The 21,475-nt window shown below is 38.5% G+C and overlaps 1 protein-coding gene across 1 annotated transcript; it reads left to right on the forward strand.

Annotated features, from left to right (window-relative positions):
• The first annotated feature begins 9,684 nt into the window (after nt 1-9,684).
• LOC106916516 (free fatty acid receptor 2-like) lies at nt 9,685-13,269 on the forward strand. Its single transcript, XM_014984850.2, has 3 exons — nt 9,685-9,900; nt 10,064-10,168; nt 11,431-13,269. Exon 3 carries the CDS (start codon nt 11,675-11,677, stop codon nt 12,719-12,721), a length of 1,047 nt encoding a protein of 348 aa, XP_014840336.1. The 5' UTR covers nt 9,685-9,900; nt 10,064-10,168; nt 11,431-11,674; the 3' UTR covers nt 12,722-13,269.
• Nucleotides 13,270-21,475: the final 8,206 nt, after the last annotated feature.

Raw genomic sequence — 21,475 nt, forward strand, 5'->3', positions numbered from 1 at the left:
ATGACCTCTCCTCAGCCTGGTTGTGGAGCAGTTCATTTAATTCAGGTAAAACATCTAACATATAGGACATTGGGACTGAAGAAACTGAGTTGCCCACGCCTGTTTCAATTAAATTTGAACTTAATTAATGCTCTGTTTATTCCTAATGGAAATTAAATGAAGTCTTAACTCACATCATCCAAGTATCTTCAAAGAGTCGTTATGGATGGCGATGCAGGAACGATCTGTGGTAGCAGTCAGCCTCGCAACAAATCTGATGGGGCTTCTGACTGAAGGCTGTTGCTGTTTGACCGTCTCATGGAAGCCATGACATGCTAACAGACAATATTTCACAGTAACATGTACTGGATGATGCCAAGCACTGCTAATCCAGATCATTTGCTTTTGCTGCACTTTTTGAACATGTCTGGACAGAGAGACAGTGGTGTCTGGGACAGGATTCCAGTATAGGATCAATGGAAGCGATGTTTGAACTTCTTCCTACTCTCTCAGCTCTTTAGTCCTGCTCTGCATCTGTGAAGCTTTCTTTTCAACTCCTCTGTCATACATGGCTGCAGTTCTGCTATTATTATCAGCTGCTGCCAGTTGTAAAAACAATGTCTTGCTGCCATGGTTACACATCATAACTGTCAGAGAGTAAAAAAAAAAAGTATTTGTAAGAATTTACAACAGCCAAAACACAAGGCTGTAAGAATTTGACAGCCAAACACAAGGTAGTGATAATGAAATAGAAGAATGCATGTTTTTTTTGTTGTTGTTTCTTTACATTTAAGATAAGATAAGATACGGTAAGATAAGGTGTGGCATGTGCTTTCAGCCAACTTAAATTAATACCTCCTGTCCTAAATTACTAGTTGCACATCTTCTAGGATTTCTCTACAAGTTTGGCACAGGATAATTATATCCCCATTCAAGCCAGTTATTGCAAAAAGAAAAAAATAAAAATAAAAAATAATTCTAAATTCCAACAGATATTAATTAATTAGTAATTAATCTCAAAACACTTTACAAAACAAACTGATTTAATTTTTACACGTGAAAGCTGATCAGTCCAATGCAATAACATCGACAAATTCAAACGTGATCACAGTTATTCAGACAAGTTTGGATTATTATATGGTGTGAAAAAAAAGCCCCGCTGATTTGATTGAATTGTTGACTTTGGAGTAATTTTTCTGCACGGATGATGGTGACAGTAGAAAAACACGACTCCCTACAGATCAGAGAGAGAATAGACCATCTACAAAGAGGAACTGCTTTCCTCTTTGCAAAGCAGTTTTACCATAGATTTTCAACAAGATCTAGACCAGCGTTTCTCGACCCTGGTCCTCACCGCCCCCCTGTCCTGCATGTTTTAGGTGTTTCCCTTCTGCCACACACCTGAGTTGTATCTCTGGGTGTTTAACGGGCTTCTGCAGCACTTGATGGTCATGCAGTTACTTGAATCAGCTGTTCTGGAATAGAGGCACATCTAAAACATGCAGAGCAGGGGGGCGGTGAGGACCAGGGTTGAGAAACACTGATCTAGACTTTGATTGGGCCATGTAAACACATGAACATGCAATTATTGCAGCTCTGGCTGCATGTTTCGGGTTGTTGCCCTTCTGGAAAATGAACCCCCATCCCAGTCTCAAGTCCTTTGAAACCTCTGGACGGGTTTCTTCCTCGATTGCCCTTTGTTTGTGCCTATCCCGTGAACTCTGACCCATTTCCTTGTCACTGCCCGTGACCACAGCATCTTCTTTGTTCTGTTTCCTCTGATCTATAAACTAAAATGTTTAATTTTCTTTTTTCCTTCCAACAATTTATTGCCCTTTCCACTCTTTTACAAGAGGCAACATCTGTGGAGTTTTTATCCAATAGTTCTGTCCACAGATTCTCCCACCTAAACTGAAATGCTGCAGCTCCTCCTGCTTCTCTGATTAGCATTCTCAGACAGCCTTTGAGTCTTGATAGGTTTTCATACTCCTTCCATTTTCACATGATTGATTACGCAGGGCTCTTTGAGCCTGGGACATTGTTCTATAATCTATTTCCTCTTTAAAATTTCTCTCCAAGCTTAGCCCCGGCCAGCTGTGTTCGTTGGTCTACAGGATGCTGTTTATTCACTAGATTTCTCTGACAAACCTCTGAGGCCTTCACAGAAAATTTAGTTGTTGTAATGTAATGCAATGAGAACAGTTTTAAATCTTTTTGCTAGTAGATGAGTATTTCTAAGTTTCTGGGTGATTGTGATCTGTGTATGTTTTGAAAGGATATTTTCTTTCAAGACTCAAGCCAAACAACCATCCCAAAAAAACAAAAAACAAAAAAAAAAAAAAAACAAATAGGGGAACCTGTGTTGGTCCTGATTGTGTTCTTCCAGAAACACACATGATCAAATAAACCCACATCTGCACCCATTGTACCTTTGTGTGGCTTACGTTTTGTTCTCTTTCCTCAAACTGTCAGTTTCTGTGTTCACAAGAGAACATAATTACTGCAATAGTGTTTGCACATATCTGGCATTTCAAAATGAGTCTGTTGGAGAATTTCCTTTTGGTGTTTCTGTATAAAAGGTATTGATCTGATCATTATGAATGTGATTACTTGAAATGGGAGGGGAGCCAACGTCTGAAAATCAATTTTGTCTCTGTGGCCCTTAAGTGTTTTCTATTTTTACGCCCAGTTTTCTCCCCTGTCCTGTTTCTTGGACTCAGGTCATTCTAGATAAGGCTGCCAGCGGAATGTGGAGGATTAAATTTTTAACATGGCAAGCTTTATTTCATTAATGTGTCACTGGGAATGGAATCAGCCCAAGCCATGTTGGCCACAAAATCACTCTTCAAATAGCAACACGGTAGCTTAGCTCCGGCTGAACTCTTCTGTTGGGTTGAGAGAATTATGTTGTCATTCTCTTCCCTCCACCACAAACATAAGGGAGCTTATAGGTTCATGCTCTGGGTATTAACAGAGGGATTAGTGAAGCAAGCTTCTGGGATGCTCCAGTCTGTGATGCACAGAGCAGCAAGCTCTTAATTGTTGAGATATCTCCTTGATGTAACACAATGAAGTTTTTATTTCAAACGCCCCGGAACAAGATGGCAGCAGATTTTAGATGCATTCTTGCTTTCTGTGGGAGACCCAACATGGTGTGTGGGGAGGAAGTGTCTTCCTTCAGACAGCGATTATTCCTCTATAATCTGAACCGCAACTCCGTGCGACGATAAGAAGCTGTGAATTCTGCGAGATGTGGGTCAGATAAACCGTGAAGCCGGACGAATTAACGTCATGACGTAGCAAATGCTTCTGATAGACTTAATTAAAACACTTCATAGATGAAGACAGAACCATGCACTACAATGAGCAGGAGACAGTTTGAGAAGTGATCCCCTTGTGGTGGGTGAAGGATTTGACACGTTAAGTCGACAAAAAGAGTGTTTCTTCAAGCACACAAACATTGTTAAAGCTAATATGAAACAATAAAAGAGTCCATCTTCAGCAGATTACAAAGGTTTGGCCTCTACCCATCCCATAATGCACCCGCCATCTTTGACCCTGATGTGGTGGTTGTTACATTGTACTTTCTGATTTACAAGCTGGTATCTCTTAGCATCTAGCAGTTCAGTTTCTCACCGAAACTCTTCCTGCACGCATTGCTCATTAATAGTGCCTTGACAGAGGAGAGAGTAGCTAATAGCATGTACATCTGTGCAGCTGCACCAGCGCTGATGATGGAAAGCAGACTTGTTCCTCTTCTCTTCACCTCATAAAGTGTGCATTTCCAATTTTGATTCACAAAACCACAGAGCAGTTTTCTTTTCCACTCCCAGGCAACTTTAAAAAGCTCAGACAAAGTGAAGACTTCAGTCAGGACTGAGGAATATTTTTGCTTTTATTTGCATTCCAGACGTGCAGAATAAAGCATCACCAGCAAACGCAGGAGCTAAATTAGGTCGTCAGCTCTAGTTATATTTTTAAAGGTACAGGTAGATAAGATGGCTGTATAAGAGTAAGGAACATTAATAAAGCAAAATCCAGCTGCACCTTTTCGATTCCCTTCTGATCTACATTAAATATGAAATGCAATAGCAGAAAAAAAACAAATCTTCCTCACTGACTTTTCATTTATTTTCTTAACCTAAAAACTATTTTTAAGCTAAGAGCATTTTTTTGTTTTTGCACATTTCACAAATGGAAAGATTTGAGATTTGAATCACGTTGGCTTTTTACCACGGTAACTTTCAACAAAAATAAACGGAAATCTGATCAGAGGATCTTTACACCATCAGCCGAGCTGAGTGAGGCACGTTAGAAAATGTTTCACGTTGCATGTGCTGGTGGTTACGTCAGCAGAGAATTTCTTCTAACTTTATTTCCTTCTCCTTTCTCCGAAGAGCTCAGGAAGCTGAGAGTTTTTTATTTATTTTTATTTTATTCTTACGATTTACAGTAAATGAAGAAGTTAAAGCACACACAGTATTCCCCACTTTATCCCACCGCACAATCATCTCCAAACCCTTCCAGTTGCTTCTCAAACAGATGCTGATAACGCAGCAGAGCCACTCTCGTCTCTACAGCAGCATGTTTGTGCTCTTCAACAACACAAGCCCTCTCACTCTCTGCTCTTAGCAGCCATGGCAATTGGACTCGAAACTGGCCTTTTCTGTTGGGCGCAGAGAAATGGATGCAGGATCTATTTTTTAGCTGCTGTAGATTTTATTAAATATTCGGTAACACTTTATTTGAAGGGGTGTGCATAAGGCTGACATGACACTGTCATAAATATGACATAACATCTGTCATGAACATAAAGAAGTCTTTATGAATGTTTATGACAGTTGTCATGAAATGTCATTCGGTAAATAATGACACTTTTAATGCAATGTTGCTCTAAAAGTTGCATTAAAAGTCCATTTAGTGCCAACTTTGCATGATTTTGTAAATTATGACAATTTAATGCAAAGTTGGAATTTTAATGGACTTTCAATGCAACGTTTAGAGCAACTTTGCATTAAAAGTGTCATTATTTACCGAATGACACTTCATGACAACTGTCATAAACATTCATAAAGACTGCTTTATGTTCATGACAGATGTTATGTCATGTTTTTGACAGTGTCATGTCAGCCTTATGCACACCCCTTCAAATAAAGTGTTATCAAATGTTCTGATATTTTCACTTCAAAAACCCCTTTAAAAACCTGTTTAGTTTAATGAAATTCTAGGTAGCAGCTCCATTAAGCATAATTGTTGAACTTTTTCTGCTGACCTCTGAACCACCTAAGAAAAATATAATCCCTAAACAGCCACCTTAGTTTTGAGAAATTAAAGTAGGAATTTTCAAAAATAAACTCAGTCTTTTTGGACAAAACCAGAAACACATGCAGTCTTTTTTATTAATTATTTTAATGAGAGTATCTTTGTGGTTTTCATCAATACAGTCACACACCATTACTTTCTACCCATTGCTTTTGTAATGCATGATTGTATCCGTGCTGCTCCAGTGGCCACACAGAGTGCTGCTCTGATGACTCTTTTCTGTGAACCTCAGCAACACTTTTGAACCATGTCCTTGTTCTATTTTCTACGCTCTGTCACAAATATCATTTCATTGCATCAGCTACGACCAGCTATGTTGTGGACGCCTCGGGTTTTTGATGCTGCTGTCCATAGCCTGTTTTCAAACAAACCAGATCTAATGGAAAAGTGTTTATTTTTCTTAGACGGTCGTCTGCAGCAGCTGGCTGGGTGCTAAATCTTTCCTATTGTGCAGGCATGAGTAAATAAAAACGCCTGTGACATGGTTTGGCCTTTTCATTTACAGAGGTTGTGTTCGTTCGTGTCGTGTTACAAGCACAAATTTCGATGGGATTTTATGTCATAGACCAACACAAAATAGTGCATATTTGTGAAGTGGGAGGAACTCATGCCAACTCTGTATAGCTGCAGAGACTCACAGATCAGATGGGACAGTTTGTTAACACAAGAATGTATTCCTCACTTTACAAATCTGGAATTTATATTCACTATGACAAAAAGCAAGCAGTTGTAAAAAAAAAAAAACCCATAAGAAACCCTGTTTAAGGTCTGAGGGGAACATGGCAAGCATGTGGAACAAAGACACTATGTGACAAAAGTCACATAATGACTTGCAAAAAGTCACTATGTGACATGCAAAAAGCTGCAGGGAGGAAAATTACCATTTCATCTGACCCATAACACTCCATCTACACTGTGAAACAAAGCAGCGACATGAGGAGAGGTCACTTTTATTTAGCACAGGCAGGAAGAATGACCCAGCCCAAGTCCAAATCACCATCCAGTTGACCGCCTTTGGCAGTACTTAAAAATTGATGTTAATATACAGTTTTTATTCAATCTGACTGAAACTGAGCAAACCAGCAGCTAACGGACACCTTTACTCTCCAGAATCACGCACTTCTTCATGTCGGCTCAAGATGTAAAGTCCCAATATCAAACACTGAAATGTACGACTGTTATGTGACAAAGTGTGAAAATGAGAAGGAGTTTGATGCACTATTTCTGATGCAGCTTCTACACTATTAAACACCCACGACCTCTTTAAATAGTGTCAATGTGCTGACTCTGAAGCTGTGGTGACAAGACCTGGAACTACCACAATAAAGATCTGAGTCAACAGTAAACTTTTCTTTTTTTTTTTTTTTTTACAGAGGCTATCTAGAACAACAGAGCTAGAAGTGACTGTTTTATAACATGACTTTTTTTAGGTTTTAATGCTGAAAGTTTTGAATTTCATCCTCACTTCTAAGATTTGCAAAAGAAAAGACCGAGACAGATGTCCAACTTGTCATTCTGTAACATAGGTGTTACGTATGGATACATAAGAACATGCACAATGCAGTACAGTTCTTGCTATTGCCTCACAGACCACACGGGTGTCATCATGAATTGTTTTCATAATGCTCTTTTACTGTTGCGCAGTGGAAAATTACATTTGTATCTCGGAAATTTGTCTAGTCTTCTAAACCTGTCAGGTAGAGAGCAGGTCAAAACTGTGGCTTTCACTCACATTCAGGCTGACAGAGTCCATTTGAACACAAGCTTTAATAAGCAGATTTTAAAGTAACTATAAGAAGTAAAATGTATCAAGCCAGGTGGCAAAAAGTTTGCTATATAAGGAATCCCAGCTGAATGTGTCGAGCCACAGATTTTACGGCAAATCAAATACAGAGCATCCATGTGGTGACAGCAGAAAGAAAAAAAAATTCCCTTTTAATATGAAAACGCCTCCAGCAAAAATATTGGGGTTTTTAACCACGCAACATTGTGTTTCCATCTTAATTTGCAATTCCTATTTAAACCACACCTGCAGATGAAAATAACAGCTGAGCCTGGTGTGCGTCACCAAACGCGCTTTGTAGCACTATAAATACACCTTTAAAAACTTTCTCCCACGCAAACACACACACACACGCACACACACCTACACACACACACGCGCTATATGGGAAGAATAGTAGTGGAGACTAGTTTTTGTTAATGTGGAAAAAGTTAACAATCTGAATTCTTCTGGTCAGACAGACATCGTCCCTCATGAATCCAACTCATATGGACTACAATCTGACAAAGATTAGACAGAGGTGGTGTTCCAGCTACAAGAGTTTCAGCCTCATGTACTGGATCAGAAAATTACAGAAAATTTACCAGCCATGATGGATTCCAACCGTCAGCTGAGGCTGAATTAAATGATGACTGGGACAGCGATCGGCTCCTGAGCTTACACTCCAATAAATCTATTTGCAGTCCTGTTTAAGGTTTGGCATTTGATAGATTTTCACATTTTTAACTGCAAACAATTGTAAATATTGTACTCTGCCAGCTGTATTATATGTGACCAGCCAGTTCAGCAGTCATAAAAAGGATATACAAATCCAACGTAATATACATTAATCCTCTTGGAATGTGTGTAAACAGAGCTGAGACTTAATCGCGTGATTTGTGCATAGCAGAACTGGTTGCTGTGTTTCAAAGATTCCCTTGTTCACTCGCTGCAACGAAGCTCACTCCTTGTTTCAATTAATAGCAAAACCTTTGAATCATGTTTAACAGCTGCAGACACGATGGGGCTGACTGGCTGAAATACACGCTTCATCCAGCTGTCTGTTTGCCCATGATTCTTGGTAGTTATCGTTGATGATACAGCAGTTACAGGAGTTTGATTGATTTTAAAGCCGACTGTGATGTTTAACATTCCATAAATTGTTTTTAATGGAAACCTGTTGAGCCCAAGATCAACTCTTTGCAGCAGCTTTAAACATTTTTAACCTCACTTAACCAACTGACTCAACTTTTGTATATTGACAAAGTAAACTAGGGTTTTCATAAAACTTTATTTTTCACAGCTCCATTTTTCATTGTGATTTCCTACTGAGGTTCATTAAAGCACCAAAGCCTTAGAAATGGCTATTTTTTTTAACTATTATTTTCTTTTTTTATCAATGTGACAAAAAAGAAGGAGAACACAAAATAACTCAGTAGGGGGCAAATACTTTTTAAAAATGTTTCTTAACAATGCTCTTTGTATATAATATTCAAATTGTTGGGTAAATTTAAATTGGTTCGTACACTACAAAATGTTGGATTTAAACTTTATTTCACATGATGAACTAAATATTTCCATAGCTAGTAGCGATAATTTTAATTTTAAAATAATATTCTGATTCAGACAGCATTTAAAAAGATAAGAAAATGTTAAAGTGCAAAGCGACACCCTGTATGCAAATCCTTCTTGATTTGTGCTTCTGCCTTGTGCCAAGAGCTCAAATTGTTTCTACTTTCTCAACCAGTTTTGTAAGACGATGATGAAATGACACACAGCATCACAACTGAGACGCTGGTGGTCAGAAGATGTCTCTAAAATTCTCTGATGTCACTCTGTAAAAACACGTCTTACAGTGTTACAAAGACGCTTGCGTAATCTACCATGTCCAGGATTGTGCGAGGAATGCTAAAACTGAGACATAAACACAGTTTGTGTTTTTTTTTACTCTCTCTATATAAGAGCATAAAGTTGGTTTAGGAAAAAAAAAAAAAAAAAAAAAAGATCAATAGCTGCACCTGGAAGTGAGTGACAAAGTTAAAAAGGATTATTAGATAGGTCTGGCAAAACACCTGAAACTCGCCCTCACAAGTCAAGTGTTTAAAAAATTACTTTAAGTGAAACCAACTCAGTGATTGCATACATTTAGAACATCAAAAGGACTCCATACTCCTTTGAGTCATAATAACTTCAAAAGCCTGCATAGGTGACTTTGTAAAAATTAACCAGGGCTATCTTCGCTTCCTCTATCACCTACTCAAGACAAATCTGACCTGCTGGCTCCAATTTTAAATACATTCAGAGACAGTCCACGATTTCTGACATGCCTGAGAGTTATTCGGGAATAGATTATTAACCATTCCTCTAAATGTGAGCCAAAGTTCGCATTAATTTGGTTTATTTACTTTTCTTTTTATCACATGGCATTACAAGCCTTTATTTGACAGTCGTATAGATGGCTTTACTAGGTGTTGTTGCAGGGAGGGACATCTCTTTTACAAATCACCTCATTCACCTGCGTCACGTGACGACATGAAGTACTAAACACGATTTAACTGTCTGGAATCAAAAAGGACTGCAGAGACTGTCTGTGACTGTCATAGAGGGGAAAAGGCCAGTTGTTACCAGGGAAACTATGTTTGGCGAATGTGGGGGATAAACTGTGGCGGTGTCTCACTAATAATAATTTCTATTATCAGTGCTGAATGTTTAGATTATCATGTAAATAAGGGGCTGTGCCAGACGGAGACAGATTGGATTTGAAGGCTGGTGAATGGAAAACATCAAGCAGAACAGCTGAGCAATCGTTGGTCCATCCAAGTACGTCTGCAGTGGAGGTAAGCCATTATTACCTGTGTTATTTCTTTTGAGTTGAAAGCTTGTGGAGGTAGAACACGTAAACTGTGAATGGGGGGGAGGAAAAACCCCACCGCATAAAGAGGAAGTCTTCTTCAGGTTTCTGTAGTTAGTGTTACTTCTTTTGTTTCGTCACACGTCTAGGAAGGAAGTAAACTGTACTTCCTCTTGCTGCCCTCCTAAACTATATGAGGTGAGATTCAGCTGCTCAAGTAAACATTTGAATCGATACAACCATTTACAGAAGAGGTAAGAAACATATAGTTTATATTTTAAAATGTTTTTGTAAATTTTTTGATTTCTTTTTGCAGTATGGAAATCAATGCTTGATTTCCTTAAGAATCAAGCATTTCTACAGCTTTTTGCTGATATTTAAAATTTGTAGAGCGTCATTTGAACTTTCTTACTACAGATTATCTGCACTTGTTGACTTAAGTTTTAACTTGGGCTAGTAGTTGGATAAATAATTATTTCTTTGATCAAAAACCTTCCTTTTCAGTTTTATTTTTTTAACCAGACTGACTTAAATGGTGTTCATAATTCATTTGAAGGTTCTTAAATTTTAAGAGACATTTTTTTCTTTCAAACAACATTGCTCAAAAGAAAACTGCTTCACAAACTAAAATGAGCTTAACAACAGTGGGGTAGTGGTACATATATTAATTGGGAGTACAGTAATCTACGTACTGATGCCTCCTGTAGGTCACACAAGGAACACAGCTGTGACAGGCGATTACAACCTAGAAGACAGCGCTGTACTATTTTATTGTTTTTTTTACGTGTCACCAAAAAAAAATGTCAGTGTCAAGTATTATTTGACCTCATTGTGAAGGCAATGAGCATGATGGTGACTTTGTTGAACTAAAACATATTCATGCTTAATTTTTAACAAATAATTAGAAAATAAACTTCTGATTTCACTCACCTATTTAGGCTTGTTGTAATTTAATTTCTTAAAAGATTTATGAACTTGTCCACCTATGAAAAAAAAAAGAAAGATAGAAACTTATCTTATTATTGAGACATGTTGAACTGAAATTTAAGTGTCAAAATTTAGTGGAAAAATTAGTTTAAAATCGCCACTGGTTTTGGCTGTCATACAGTCCCTGTGGTATAAAACGATCCAAATAATAATGATTTAGGTTTATCCCCATCTACAAAATGTCCCAGAACGGCAATCAGTTCTGATGGGGGCCCAAACCTCTAACAAAGAAGGATTATTTGTTAAAAAAAAAAAAACTGGTAAGAAAAAAAGGATAAAAAAAACAGAACAAAATAACTCCTAAACTAGTCTATTTTTTGCTTTATACTATGTCTAATTTTTATTATTAAAAGTGTCATAATAGTAATGCAAAGGAATATGAATTTGTTTTTTCTCCGTGTTGCCTAAAAGTGAACATATAATCCTTATTAAAGATGAATAAAAGCAAAGTAGTAAAGCACCTGTATGGTGAAGTACTTTGTCGAACAGATGATCAATCACTTTCTACTCTCCTATCTCTTATCATCAGAAGTCGGACCTCAAGGGAAAGATGAGCGTCGGGTTACTGGTGAAGACAGTAAAGCCGTCTTGTCCTGTCGCGTTGTTTCCAGGCCACTGACCGAATAAGAAGCCGTTGTGTCCTTTGCTTTGGACTGCCTGACAGATCAAACATTCCTGTGCAGTGGCCCATTTGTCCTCAGAGTCAGAGTCAAGGATATAATGTGACACATCTCAATCCCTGACACTTGTGCGAGAATAAATCTGAAGACAACATGCAGGAGTGCCACACTGGGCTGTGTCTCTCTGTCTACATCATCACCTTTGTGCTGGGCTTCCCCACCAATGTCCTGGCCTTCTACACCTTTTGGAAGAAAGTGAAGCAAAAGCCCACGCCAATCGACATCCTTCTGCTCAACCTGACCATCTCTGACCTCCTCTTCCTCCTGTTTTTGCCCTTCAAGATGCAGGAAGCCGTGGACGACCTGAAGTGGAACCTGCCCTATGCCCTCTGCCCACTGTCCGGCTTTGTTTTCTACATGACCATTTACAACAGCACTTTCTTCCTCACTGCCGTCAGCGTGGAGCGGTACTTGGGCGTCGCTTTCCCAATCAAGCACACCCTGAAGCGTCGACCCATTTATGCTGTTGCCGCCAGCATCTTCTTCTGGATCTTCTCCTTCCTTCACCTGAGCATTGTATTCATAGTGCCATTTATTGGACAAGATGGACAAGAACATGGCAAAAATTCCACCTACACCATCCCTGAAATCAGGAAGGATGTGTGTTATGAAAATTTTACTGATGCCCAACTGAAGGTCCTCCTGCCTGTGCGTCTGGAGCTCTGCATAGTGCTTTTCTGCATCCCCTTCCTCATTTCCAGCTACTGCTACATCAACTTCATCAGGATTCTGTCCAGGCTGCACCACATTGACCGCCGCCGCCGCCTGCGGGCCATCGGCATGGCATTGGGGACACTAGTCGTCTTCGCCTTGTGCTTTGGCCCCTACAACGTCTCACACATTGTGGGATTCATCATGGGGAGGAGTCCCGATTGGAGAGACAAAGCACTGCTGTGCAGCACCTTCAACGCCTGTCTGGACCCTTTTATTTTCTACTTCTCCTCCTCTGCTGTGAGAGGAACTGTCGACAAATTGAAGCAAGGGGTTAAAAGTCGCCTCTGCAGGTGCATGTCCTGTCACATGCTCCAGGCCTTGTGTGGGGGAGCTAACAAGACTGAGAAAGATAAGGAACACAAACAACAGGAGATCAATGCTATCACAACTGACAGAAAGAGGACGGGGAGCAGCAGCCTCAACTAATTTTTTCATCTCTGCAAGCAGGAAATTAATACCGCGTTTATGTTTTTACCCATGTGAAAATGACTTGGCTGTGTATACTGCGGCGGGATTTGTTTGACTCACTGATGAACTTGCGATGTGAGACGCCCTTTTGTTTGCCTGAGCAAGCCGCAGCAATTTTTAAAGGCAGCGTAGTGTGTAAAGCTGCAGAGACAGGCCTGCTTTGAACTGTCACATGAAATAAAAACAGCATTTCTTGCATTAAGTAGTGAGGTTTCATAATAACACCCATAATGCAGTGGGGTGTTGTGCAGACGTGGCGCAGGGATTGCAAATGCGCAGCACCTAAGCAACAACTTCAACTGTTACTTCCTTGTGATAACATACAAGCTTGTTTTTTTTTTGTTTTTTTTGTTTGGATTGTTTATTTCCATTTGTAATCAATAGATATAGTCACTGTCAGGCTTTGGTGATGTTTTTATGTGGATTATACATTATATTTTTACTGTGTACTTCAAACGTAAACATTATTTTTCATACATGAATCATATAAAAAGAATTTTACGTAATCATGACTCAGAGTGTTTTGTAAAAAGATCAGCCGTGTAAAGCTGGTGTGTGTGCGTGTGAGAGAGAGCGCGAGAGAAAACCAAACTTGATGAGGAGAGGAAGAGAACAGGTTTCTGTATAAACAGAATTTCCATATATGAATCACACAATAATCTGTTTGAGTAATTAATAACCATTCAGTAAACAGGAGGAAGAAAGAAAGCCACTGTGTGTGTGTGCATGAGGAAGTATACATAACGAGTGATTTGGTTTTAAAGAAGAAAAAGCATGACAGCTGATTGTACCCACTGCATCTCCATCAAATCAGCCATGTTACATAAAATGGTGTATTTTTCTATTTATAAACTTAGAGAAAACAATGATTAATGCGATCACCCAAAACTCTTCTAAGTTGATAAAACAGCCTGTGTTTGACGTCACTAATCTGCTTCTAGACGGTTCTCCATATTGTGTTCACATTCTCTGGCACTGGTTCTTCTGTTTTTTTGTGGTCAGAGTCATATTTATAGATCACACAACATGTGAATCAACAGATCCACCACATGTTCCAAATAGAAACAATTCTCTGACATAAGCAAAATGTTGGCATAGGCTGTAATCCTGTTTGGTGAGGATTAGAACAGTATGGAGGTTGAGCTAATCACTGTATCTGCTTGACAGGTGGATGACGAAATTGTGCATTTTGACTCATAAATGCTGCAGAATGACTAACATGGGCAGGATACCAGCCACTAAAGCAAGGGAAAATAATCTCAAACTACAGTAACTAGCATTAGTGTATATATAATATATAGTGAAAGAGTTGTGACACGAAGTGTAAGAAATTTATATAAAATATGACAATTGTGAAACTTTGTGTACATTTGTACTTATTATGAGCATGTCGCTCTGTTAATTTGGGACTGTTCTTAGGCTAAAATAATCATAATACAAACAACTGCAATAATTTTTTATGCACTTTTTCAATTATTGTTTTTTCTTGCAAAAAATATGTTAAGTAATGGTCATGAAATCTTTGGATGTTACAAAAATGTCCCCACAAGACTTTCTCAATTTATTCAGATTTGCAGTTATGGGTCAATCTAGTGATTGACCCATAACTGCCAAATATGGCAGTTATGGCTGCCATAAAATGAATCCAAAAACAAACTTTGAACTTCATTCAATCGCCATCATTTACAAGAAGTTTATAAAACGTAGCACTGTCACTAAAATAAATAGATGCATGAATTTATTTAATCCTACAGGGAAAGTTTGGAGCCTGTCTTGATGAGAGAGTTTTTAAAAGTCATTGTAGATTTTATTTTTTTATTTTAATAATCATTCCTTTGGGAAGGGTGATTACACCTGTATAGAACAGGTTACCTGCTAACTAGGGATGAATCTTGTTTTTCCTGTGATGGATCTCAGCTTGAATTTGCATGAACGTGTTTGTCAAAGGTTGGTTTGCTGAGAAAAAACACCCAGAATGCCAGCAGCTCCTTTGTTCATACCACCTCCTATTTGAATATGTAGTTCCTGAAAGACAGTTGCTGGTTTTCCCATCAGTGTTGACTTTTTCCTAACCCTGGGTGATAAGTGACAGTGATAAGGCAATAAGAAAAACACCCCTGGGAGATGATGTCACTACAAGCATGTGCGTCTGTGTTTGCCAAAGGCAGAGAAACACTGTCCTCACATGACCATCATCAACTGAGCCTGTATCCGGACAGCATTGACTGCTGTGAAAAACAACGCTGAGCTAATTAAACGACATTCTTTAAAAGCTTTCTAGGATTCTTTGTTATTTCCAGTAAACATCTCAGCCATCAGAGGAAGCACAATTTTACATTCCAATGTGCAATCAACTAATTTGGTGTGGCATCTGGAATCTAGAACAAGAAGATTATAGCATTGACTTGTCTGTTTTATCGATTTATTGAGACTGATACAAAAATCTAACCGAGGCTAAACTGGATTAGGTGCAGAAATGTTCCTCTCCTCACTGGAAGTTTTAAGCACTGACTGAGAAAAATCATTAACTTGCCCAGCTATGTTGTATTTCAGGCAACCCGATGCCTCTGACTAATCAGTCTGTGAATAGATCAAGCAGCTTTAGTGAAGTCTTGTCACCCAGACACTCTGCTTCAGTGCAGAATGAGTTGATTTGTAGAGTGGGCAATTGCCTTTTTTATGGGACCATTAAAAGTCCAGCTTATTGACTGGCTGTTTAAAGTGAACTGAAGTGATCTGATGGTTAAATGAAATAGGAGCTCACACCTGATTCATCAGGTTTTGAGGAGTGTGACACAGTACCAAATACCTGCATCAATAAATACAATGTCACCAAAAATATATACATTATATCAATTTATTACACACAGAGTGATGTATTTGAATGATGAATGATGTCTTTTTCTCATTTAAATCCATAACACAAACAAGACCAATTAAAAAAAATAGTTTAATACAAAAATATTGACCTACTTTTGAGATGTACATTCATGTACTGTACAGCATGCATGCCACAGTTGGTCTGGACTCTTTTTACCCTAATCAATGAATGTGGTGTGGAATTAGTTTGTGGTTCCACTGAGGTGTTGGGAAAGTCCAGGTTGATTTAACGGCTTCCCAAATCATGAGCATGGAAACGTCACACTGGACATGAACCAACTTCAATTTTGTGCTTATCCACTCTTTTTCCATACTTTAATTTAGATTTTTTTTTTTTTTAAACAGGAATTTGGACAAAAGATCAACAGTTAAGTCCTGATTCTCCTTGGACCAGGTAAAATGTTTCTGATGTTATTTCCTTCCACTCAGCGCTCTGTGATCGGCCCCCATCTTTAGCAAATAACTTATATAAACCAGAGCATTGAGTTAGATTAGTAATATCAAGAAGTTAAATGGGAATATATTTTGTAAAAACAAACAAGCAAACATGCAGATATCAATGCATCAAGAGCACTAAACAGCAGAAGCACTGAGCTCCTGCTGTAATAGTGGCCAACAAATAAGCTTTTTAGGGTCTTAGAAGCTAAACTTTGTGTGAAATAAACAACAGTGATTTTTGCAGGGACATGCAACATGCAATATTAAAAAACTTGATCTTTTTAAAATATTCAGCAAATAAAATATAAAAAAAAGTCTCTGTTTTATGGGTTTCATCAAGTCTAAACAAATCCATTCTGCACTTTGCTTTTGCTGTAACCATGTTAAGTGATGTAGAAGCAACGTTTATTGCAGAGAAATGGGCTCCTGGTTTGCAGTCGTGATTCATGCAGGTGGCAGCTTTCCTAACAAGCAGCAGATATCATAATATTTAGTGCAATCTGTCATATTAAAATGAAAAAAAACAAAAAAAACATGATGTGTTACATAAATTGCTGGTGGGAGTAGCATATATAATCCTGTGTAATGTTATGCTACTTACTAATTTTAATTGAAAGAAATTGCCTAATTTAAAAAAGCACCTGAGTAAAAAATAATCCAACAACAAACAACAAATTTCTAGCTCCTTTTTCAGCAATACTTACCCTGTGTGTAGGAAGCAGACAAAGCAAAGTTCATAGTAAGATGTTACTTCACCCATGTGAACGCTATCCCTGCTTTCAGGGATTGCTTTCTGGGAACGATAATACAACTGAACAGCTACACTTTGAGACGTGGGTTGTCTGTCACCACAAAGCACTTTGACTGGCGTGAAGGGATGGAGTTCACCAACAAGCCTGAAGACAGCAGGGCTCTGCCAACAGGAGGTTCAGGCATGCTGCCTCCAGAGATGTTGGCAGGGAGGGTGCAACGGGCATCTGACAGGAGATCAATATCAGCTGCTGTGCCTCGATACATCCAGGTGACAGAGAGTCTGCTTGGAGGGAAGCCTCCAGTGAAGCAAAGGAGAGCCTACTAATCGCCCTGTGTGCAAGGAGGAGTCTAGAGATAGAGTTTAGGAGCAGAAGGTAGGGCAAGCATTGGGAGATGGGCATAAAACCAAGCTAACAGGTCATACAGTGTCAGTTAGCTACAGGTAGACCATTCTAACTCCAATTAAAATAGTGAAAATAATACAAAAAAACACGGTGAGGATGATTGCTGCCTTTATATAACAGCAACAAACTTAACTTTCATAAACTCTAATGAGACACAAAGCAGGTGAACAAACACACACTTAACCTACCTTTCAGAAGTATTCAATAACATTTAGGATCATTAGGTCATGTCTTAGCGATGTTTTACTTTTCAACCTTTTCAACTATTTCAGCTTTCAAACTAATTTATGCTTCTGCTAATCTATGCCATTTCTTTTGCTAAATTTCACTCTTTAACAAAATATTTCTATCATGTATGGCTGCAGCTTTCTTCTGCTTTTTTCCCCGTAGTTCTTATGCATTGTTCCGCTGTTTCTTGTATTTTCTGCTGCAATCATTCTGCAAATATGCATTCTCACGGTTTCACTAGGAACCGCAATTTTTCTAGTTTAAGACAGCAAAGAATGTTTAAGAAATGGACGGGTCATGATTGTATCTCTGCTGCTTCCTTTAACACCCCTACACTGAATTGACTTAGTAAAGTCAGTTCAGACAAACAGTGGATTATAAAACCTTAACCTACAGCAAATAAACCCAGAAATTGAAACTAACTAAAGTACAATACAACAGCAAGAAAAATTATTACAAACCCCCCCCCCCAAAAAAAAACAATAAAAACGTGTAAAAACATGTTGGCCATTCGGTGGGGACAACATCCAGGGGAAATCAAAAGAAAGCTTTTCTTCCGCATGAAGGATTTCCACATAATAATTTGGCCATCCCTCCCTGCCTTGTTTTCTGGCGAGTTTCAATTCCCGGGGCAAGATCAATACAAGGCACAGCGAATCGTGCTGGGGTGATTATTTCTAGATCTGTCATGAAACTGCTCAGGCAAAAAGATGAACTCAAAGGGAATTTCACGACTTGAATTTTTATAGATTGAGCCTGGCCATTCCTTTTTTCACAGTGATACATGGGTCTCGTAAGGACCACACTAAACCGTGTTGCTCTCGTGCACAGAGGATACAAATGAGACGTAATTACCAGCACAGCAACATCTCCTAAACACGGCAGGCCTAATAAATTGCGGCCATGTTCATTTCTGAAACAGACTATTTGTTTCTCACCCAAGACGAGCAGCGTGGTCCCATTTCCCAGCTTTGGGCCTTTCTGTAGGACGTTCACCTCACAGAAATACCACCCACAATCCTCTAGTGTCACCTCAGTGATCACCAGGGAGGAGGTTTGATTCTTCTCTACAAAGATCCGCCTCAGTGACTTTGGGATGAGCTGCTTTCCAGGCTTCATTTTGAACCACTGAACCCCAGACTTAAGGGACTTGAAGTTGAAATGACAGGACAGGGTTGCCATCTCGCCCAGTGTGACAGTGAGAGATTGAGGATACTGTCTAACCTTCAGTCCTTCGGGTGTTGCTGTCAGGCCTAAAGACAGAGCCATTAATACAATGTGTTATACAAGGTATTTTGACAATGAAAATTTTTTATTTTAAATGTGTTTCTAAGGTAAACTGACAAGGGTTAAACTGGGATTTGTCATGTTTACTTGTGGGGAAGGAAGTCACATGTCCTGTCGGTCCAGACAAATATCACAGTGAAAGTTGAGAATAATAAAATCATTCTACAGCAATAGTATTCTTACGGCTAAAGGAAATTTTAAAGATTATGGCAATTCTTTAAATTATAACTTGATTAATCTAATAAGGAAGTTTAAATATATTTTAGACAATTAGTGATTAGGTTTTGTAGATTCATAACAAAATAGAGAAATATTTAATGTTCAATCAAACCAGTTACTAGTTTTAATGGATATTAGTGATTAACTAAATTATAATACCTGGTGTTATTGCTTTATTTCAAGCCTTATAGAAGAAACAAAAATACTTATGCCCTTTAGGTAAAAAATGTACAAACAAAACTACTGTATAACTAATACATCAGTATTATATATGTTTATAAATGAATCTAGTTGTAAATTGTTGAGAATAAATAATTCAGTGTTTTTCCTTCTGCCTCTTTTAGTTAGTTTCAAAGCTAAAGCTAAAAAAAATGACATGTTGGGAAATGCCCTCAAAGCTAGGAGAATGGATACATTCTCCACAAAACTCTGTAAGCATAAGGACAGAAAACAGAACCACCAAACTACTTAGACTGATAACAATAAAGGTTGAATGTCTAATGTAGCAATTATTCAACTTGGCTATCCAAACATCATGAGACTTTCATGAAGCCTTGCATGAAAGGATCCCACTTTTCCAGTTCCCAGTCAGCACAGCAACACAGAATTTTCCACCTTTGGAAAACTTGTTTTCTTGGTTTCAGGCTTTCAGTATTCAGACAGGATGTCATCTCCTTTTCTTTATGTTGAAGCTGCCTCGGGCTGTAGAACTTTAGAAAGGCCTGGATTACTCTGGGGAACGAAAGGGGGCAACAGGTGTCTGTCCAACTGACTTGGTTGTTTGGATGAGCCATCCAGGGACCACTATTAATGTAACAGTGGATAAAAGAAGAGGGCTACTTGCGGGGTTGATTCCTGGGTGGTTTCCCAGTTGATGAGAAAGTGACACAGTCTGTAAGAGGTTGCATACAAAGTCTCAGGAGTGCTGAGGGCAAAAAACTCCCCCCCCTAGAAAGCAGCAACATTGACACAAACAAACCCTAACAAAGGATTTTCAGCCAGTTACTGAGGCAAAGCAGCTCAGACTGGACCATTCTGATGGGACATCTCCTGGCTGGAGCAGACTCACATATCTCTGACATGTTGCTGAGATGACTAGGTTTTAACGTCTCCCCAAGTCTCTCAATTCTTCCAGCAATTTCTGAAAAGCTGTTCTGATAAGGAGGAGACGTGAATAAGAAATGCGACCGGGACACCATTCAGGACGATGTTTTCTCAAAGTATGGCGAATCACTGGGTGACAACCCTCATCAAGACTTCAGCACAAAAAGAGCTGTTCAAACAAGATCTAAGAAATTCTAACCTCTTCAAAATGACACTTTAAAATATCAGAAAGTTATACTTCCTAAGAAGTCAGTAGGTCATTTTTTTCTTCCTAAAAACAAAATTTGAAGCTTTTGAAATTAGATTTTAAAAAAATAATTTTGCTTCACTTCAAGGATGCTGTGCAACTTGTCTCAGAACTTAAAGGTAAGAAAAAGTCTGTAAACCAAACATCTGCCAACATGTCGTGCTCCAATGTGAACATTTGTGATTTTCCCATTAACTTCACATTGAGTTAAAATATTGATATTTAGAGTGGGAGAGGAAGGAGGCACCTAACTCTATAACTTAGAATTTAATAATTGAGCTGGAAGGCGGAACATCTATTGATCCAACTTCATATAAATATTTATCTGTTGCTACAAGGTTGTGCAAGGTTGAATTCACGAACTTCAGATTTTTTTCCCCAAACAGAACCATTTTCTTGTCTCATTGCATTAAATTATAACCAGGCCAAGAATTTGAAGACAAAAACTGTCCAGGAAATTGTTAATTGTAAGATAAAAGATATAGATCTTTAAAAGTCAAACGGATACAACGAATCACCAGTGGATACAAAAGCTATTTTGAACATGACAATTCAGACTGACCTGTTTATTGGGGGTGTAGCTACATAAGCAAACATAGATTTGCTTGTTTTGCCATACTGCAGTTGTTCCTTCCTGCAGTTCTGAAATAATTTCTCTGGATCTGTGAAATCTGAACCTTGCTGAGCATTAAATTCTGATGCTCTCAGCTTTTTCTTCATTTTTATTTATTTATTTACTTTTTATTTAACCAGTCACACTGTAGTTAACGCTGATGGTTCATTATTAGGTTATGTCTCAGCACAAACTTGCATCTCAGTGACCGATGGGGTAAAAAAACTACATATGTCAGTGTCTAGGAAGACACTTATGCAGTTTGCCTGCATGCTGACATAAACCGCATTGCAACAGTAAGCAACTGATTATTATTCTGCAGGGTGTTTTTTTTTTGACCCAGATTAGTCAGGACACCTTTAGACAAGAGCAGTTTATATTCAAGCAGTGCCTGTTTCTTTTTTAAGAGAACAAAATCTTTAATCCTTGGTATGACCCAGAAACAAGTTTTTTTATTTCATTTTGTTTTGCATAGCACTTGCATCATAGTCCTATGTGTACTCATGTTTTTCAAGTCTCACTTTGACTTGGATTTTGTG

This window comes from Poecilia mexicana, unplaced genomic scaffold (genome assembly GCF_051168715.1).
Source record: "Poecilia mexicana isolate PSO_F unplaced genomic scaffold, ASM5116871v1 scaffold_16, whole genome shotgun sequence".
NCBI classification, from domain to species: domain Eukaryota; kingdom Metazoa; phylum Chordata; class Actinopteri; order Cyprinodontiformes; family Poeciliidae; genus Poecilia; species Poecilia mexicana.